The sequence below is a fragment of the Aphis gossypii genome, chromosome 2, assembly GCF_020184175.1.
Source record: "Aphis gossypii isolate Hap1 chromosome 2, ASM2018417v2, whole genome shotgun sequence".
NCBI lineage: Eukaryota > Metazoa > Arthropoda > Insecta > Hemiptera > Aphididae > Aphis > Aphis gossypii.
In genome coordinates, this window is record NC_065531.1 from 5,597,483 (window position 1) to 5,603,566 (window position 6,084).

Sequence of the window (6,084 nt, forward strand, 5' to 3'; positions counted from 1 at the left end):
AAGAGATATTTGATCCCCGATAAATTGAAACGATAATATTTCGAATATAGTCGAGCAGCAAAACTGTCGATATCCTGCAGTTAGTTGTCCTTCTATATTAGTACCTATATATATGAATAATAATCATAGAAAGAAAATGTATGAGAGAGAGAATATACCGATAATGCTGTGCAAGTGTAATGTCGGTAAGAACAGAGATAGACAAAGAGAAAGAAACAGACGAAGAATAGGTATAAGAAAAGGGAAACATAAATAATGGGTCCGGTTTTTTATTATTATTATTATTATTATTTTTTTTTTTGGGTGTCGCGGGGGCAGCGAGCGCGCATTATTATTGTTGTTATTATTATTATAATAGCCTATACGTGCGACGGCGGCGTATATTCCGTTTATGAGAGGAGGGGGCTTGTCGAGCGCGTGCCCTCTGCAGCATTCGATCGGCCGGTAGAGATCAGTCCTCGCCGCTGCACGGCAGTCTTGTCTCCGGAGCCTCGCACGAGAGACTTGAACGACCGGCACCGTGCTTCACCAGCCAGTCGGACATCGTACGTCGTCGACGCGCGAGTTCTCATTGCCGCGACTCTTTGGTGGTGTTAAACGTTTTCGATCAAACGATCGATTTTTCTCAAGTTCAGCGATGAATTTTGATTGTCATTTGCAGTGAATAAGTGATTTTTTTTCGCATAAAGCATACACGGTTTTTTATTGTTGTTAAAACTGATTTTATTTAATTCACGCACTTCCGTGAAAATGGCTGAGTTTGACGCGAACAATAACAGTGCACCGCCGTTACCGGAAAAAGCGCAGGAAAAATATTCTTTACGACCCAGAGCGTCGCTGAAACGCGAAGAACCCGACGAGGATCATGAAGATAGTTGGAAACCTACAACTCGGGGTCGATCCACCAAACGACGGCAAAAACCTAAGCCCCTGAGCAGGTAAGTCATATTTTATTATTATTTCAAACAAATATTTGCCAGTGAAAATCTTTTTTATGCTTTGTGTGCGTTTTAGTATACGTAGTTTTTGGCCCGGATTTTGATAATAGATTTCTTCATGATTTATGGTTAAGGTTTCTCTTAGCTTTGAGAAAATATTCCAATTTGTTTTAAAAATCATACACATTTTTTAAAAATTAATAATTTGTATGTAGTTTATCCTAAGTGTCCCCGTATCAGAGATTTTTTGAAGGAATTCACTAGGCTAAACTTAAAATATTTATATTGAAGCAGTTTTTTTATAGTAATAGGTAGGACTTACTTCTTTATTTTTTTTTTTTATATCGTTTTTTACGTGACTAAAATTTAAAAATAAATATTTGTTTCAATTTTTTTTATAAAGTCCGTTAAAATAATAAATATAAATAATAAGGATTATTACCCATGCTTGCATTTTTAGCAGCATCATAGATATAGTTGTGTATAATCAATGAGTCGTAAAAATAAATATTTGCATAGAAATATGTTTGCATATTTAATAATATTTTTATGATTTCTATATGAGCGATATTCTGTTATAAGTGATTTTTGTTGGGAAAATTAATTAATTATTTATATAAAACTAGTTAGAGCTATCAAATTTAACAAAGTTTGTGTAATTATTTCAATAATAAAAAAAAATAATAAGTATAGATTTTATGAAAAAAAAAAATTTCAACTAATAAAGTATCTATAGATAATTATATATTGTTTAAAAATTCCTTACATAACTTTTTTTAGTTCGACCTATATATCGAAAATCTAATCGTCAAATACATTAAGACACCGCGCCCGAGGGCGGTGAATTATTAGATCGAGTATACATTTACAACTGTAGGAGTACTCAAGGTACTAGTGCCCATAATAATGCTTAAATTAGGATTCCCGTAAGATTTTTATCGTTTGTAAATCGATTTAACGTCGTTATTGTGTAGTTACAGCGTTCTTTGTTTAAGCCGTCGCAATAATAATTGCACGTTTCCTTCCGTTTTTATTATACCTATTTTTATATCTATTTTTTGATGACAATAATAATAATAATAATTAATTTTTTCTCAATAGATTTGGTTTTTAACAATTATTTAATTCGAGTTTTATAATAATTGAATGTATTAATTTATCGAAATTAGATAATGTGATCTTATGATTTTGGGTTTGCTAGGGTTACGCCCTTGGAATGTTATTTATGGATATTGGTTTGAATAAATTCAGGGTGGGCGCATATTAAAGATGCAGCGATATATGTTTAATTTGTTTTTTTCTTTACAATCGAATGTTAACGCAGTAAGAAATTCCTAGTGGTATATAAAACCCAAAACACACAAAACACCACTTCGACGCCCTGTCAAAAATAAATATTCGAACATGCTTTGTCACTCGTATACTATTATTTAAAATAATATGTTGACTTTCGATTTCTCTGAAAAATTTTATACCATCGATGGTATGTACTACATTAACACGGTCGTTTTATATTACTAGTCATCGTGAATAACATTAGAAAATACGAACATGTATTTTATATTTATGATGATGGTAATTATTAATATAATTTGACTATTATAAATTATGTTAATATTTCTCTTTAAAAATGCATAAACGAATAAAAATAATTTTCATTGCCAACAGCAGTGTCAAAAATAACAATAAGATTTCAGAAATTATTTTCCCTATATTCAACTACGAATCGATAATTAATATTAAATATTAAATTAAATTAAAAATCTAAAAAATAAAACAGTAAAAATAGAATTTTTAAAATTAAAATTAATTATTATTATACACGAGTACAGATTTATTATTTGGTTAGGTATTTTTAAATTAAATTTAATCATCAATGGTAAATACATATTTTGTATATAATAAAATACAAATTATATATCTATATACAATACAAATATGTAAATAAAGTTAATTGAACTTTTTCTGTTAAACAAGTTGCGCAATGTATCTAAAAGAAAAATATGCATAATATATATATTTATATAAAAAAACGACGTAAAATAAGCGTGGGGGCAGAAGAAAAATTATTTTTTTGAATTTCGTAGGACGGAAAAATACGTTTGTTTTATGTGTTTATAAAATTGCTAGTTACTTTTTTTTTAAATATACCGTTATTAATTAACCAATGCAAAATTAGGATACTGAGCCGTTTGAAAAAAAATATTTTAGGACAATACATAAAGTACACAACTAGATTTCTAAATCATAAATTGTACTTGGTTCCTTTTAATCGAACGCTTACTAAATAATATACAGTACTTATAGTAATTTTATATTCGTTTAATATGCTCATAACGCTCATACAACTGCAAATGCTGTTTATGAGCTCATAAACTATATATTACTACAATCATGTACTTTGCAACTATTTAACTTTCTAACTTGAGAATTTTCACGGTGTGTAGTAATCGGAGTACACACAAACTCCACCTTACACAACCCACTAAAGTCATACATCTCTAATCACGCTACACACTCGTAATTAACACTTAAGTCCACCCATCCACAGTGCGGTGGTATATGTGTATCATCATTGTAATAATTCACGAGTTGTTGGCAGGTACCGAAGGAAGACGGCGAACGCGCGTGAGAGGAGCCGGATGCGGGAGATCAACGAAGCTTTCGAAGCGCTCCGTCGGGCCGTGCCACACCTGGCGGTGGACGCACACAACGAAAAGTTGACCAAAATCACCACTCTCCGGCTGGCCATGAAGTACATCTCGGCGCTCAGCGGACTTCTGACCTCGGCGCCCGGCGCCCAATCTTCGTCGTCGTCAACCACCGCGGCCGCAGCCATAGCCGCAGCTACGACCACCATCTGCGGCGGCGGCGGCAGCGGAGGAGTAATCGGGACGGCAGCAATGTCATCGCCCTCGTTGTCGTTGCCGACCACCACCGATCACCTGGCCGCGCTTGGCTGCTGTCTATCGCCTTCGACTTCCGACGACGTGGACTCGCTTCTCAGCGAGTATGCGTCCGACTTACTCTGCGGCGGCGGCGGAGGCAGCGAGTGCTCTTCCAGTGCCGCGTCCACCGTCGGGTTTCTCGCCGATCACCATCACCACCATCATTCGTCCGCGTTCCTGCGGGACTTGCCGGGTGCGGCCGCCACTTACTCGCTGTCTCCGTCGTCGTGCTCCACGTCGGCCACCGACGTCGTGGGTTTCCCGTCGCCGCTGCTATCCGCCGACTTCCCGGTGGACGTGGCCGCTGCGTTCATGCCGTTTGCCGACCACCCGTTGCCGCCAATCGACTTCAACGGCGACCCGTACATGTTCGAAGACAACTTCGCGTGCACCGAGTTTAGCTAGACCTCGGTTGGGTGTCGTCGTCAAGGTGCCATATATATATATTTACACATATACGCATTCAGCGTGCGTAAATTTTTTTGTACGTTTCTCGCGGGATTTTGTGAGAAAAATTGTGTCGACATTTTTTTTTTCCATCGAGAAAATGTGATAAGTTTCTCGTTTCGACGTACCCTGCTAACGAGTAGCTGGTGAACATGCCTACGATGTTTGTACAGTGATGTGTTGTACGCGTCGCTTACTTCCGTCACGGCTGATCGCGTCTACGTCGACCGTCAGTCTTATACGTGTACAAATGTTTTCCCTTCGATTTTCTCTCAAATATATTTTCAACTGTGATATACTGTTCCCCCGTATTAAGTGGCGGTGGCCGTCGATTTCGACAACTCCACCTCTCCCCACAACCCGTCTATACTCTTGCCAGTAAATCGGTTACCCGCGTTGTAATGACATTGTGTGTGCGTGTGTGCTCCCAAGTAAATAATTATTCTATTTGTTTTAAATAACGAAACGTGTACGTCTATCCTATTCAATGGATAATAGGTAATAATAATAATAATAAACCGATCTAACGTTTTTAAATCCGACTGGTGAAACTGGTTATTATTTATTCTATAAGACTATATTATATTTCTATATAATGTACAATATACCTATTTTTCCCTTCAGATCCTTCTTCGGTTTTCTTGTACATAATATTTTACACTTTATACACGTCCCGGAACCATATTCTAACTATCTCTACACATATCGTCGTATAATCGCGATTTAAACAAAATACAAATCCTGACTTTTCGATTTATCATTGTTTTTACGCGCTATGAAAAAAAAAAAAAAAATGATAAACGGGTTTTTACGATTAGGTTTTTTGATTTTGCGATCATCTTGATTATAGATTGTTTTTACAAACGTTGTACGGGAAGTAGTAGGTACTCGTGATATCTCTGCGTAATCATTTTGTTTTCACAGCCGATGATTTATATTGACGGCCAATATGTCCCGGACGAATTAAAAAATCAACTCATCCGACCTCCTGTCGAGTCTAAATATAATAACTGACGTATACGCAGACGCGTTTAAATATTGGCTTAGGGTAATATACCTATTTTATTATATTATAATTTATAATATTCTCAGCACACACACATATATGTACAAGACTATGAGATTCAACACCTTTTTATTTTTTCACCATTTGCTATGTGCAGCTTCATGATGATGTACGTACGACGTACGTAGTATATTGTTCTCGCGTCCGCGCACATGAGTTTATTCGACTTTGTCTTATTTTTATAAACTTTTTGGATGGTATGCATTTGCACACCGATGAATTTCTTCGCGTCTATTGTACCCGATGAAAAAACGGGTATTTCGGTTTTTTTTCTATTGTCTTTTTGTTACCTTTAGCGTTATGGCGTCGTTTAGTGTTATAATTATACTATATATATATATGTTGTAGATAATACACAATATATACATGATATATTTGTACGTTAAGTTTTGTAAACTAAAATCATATATACTTGTACATAAAATTGATTATTATTATATAATTATTTTTCAATAAATTATTCATATTATAAATGTGTATTGATTTGTGTTCTACTTTACGTATAAAAATAAAATCGAGCGTATTGCACGGCGAATATCGTCAATGCTGTCTATAATAACTTGCAATAATAAAGTGCAGTGTCGTGAAGAAAACCGAGGAAATCTCGCTCGGTTAGATCGTCGTACAGTATGATGATGTATGTAAATCCGGCGTTGGCGACGACAGACGGGGCAATTAATCGCTG

General features: G+C 35.7%; 1 protein-coding gene across 1 annotated transcript; it reads left to right on the forward strand.

The window, feature by feature from the left end:
• Positions 1-442: 442 nt before the first annotated feature.
• On the forward strand, positions 443-5,876 carry LOC114130859 (neurogenin-3-like). The gene is made up of 2 exons (XM_027995925.2): positions 443-938; positions 3,541-5,876. The coding sequence occupies exons 1-2, from the start codon at positions 751-753 to the stop codon at positions 4,289-4,291; spliced, it is 939 nt and encodes a 312-aa protein (XP_027851726.1). The 5' UTR covers positions 443-750; the 3' UTR covers positions 4,292-5,876.
• The last annotated feature ends 208 nt before the right edge of the window (positions 5,877-6,084 follow it).

Excerpts from the sequence above, each read along its gene's own strand:
- LOC114130859 (XM_027995925.2), top strand. The coding sequence starts at position 751 with ATGGCTGAGTTTGACGCGAACAATAACAGTGCACCGCCGTTACCGGAA. Across the intron at positions 939-3,540 it reads AAACCTAAGCCCCTGAGCAG|GTACCGAAGGAAGACGGCGA; the intron begins GTAAGTCATATT and ends AGTTGTTGGCAG.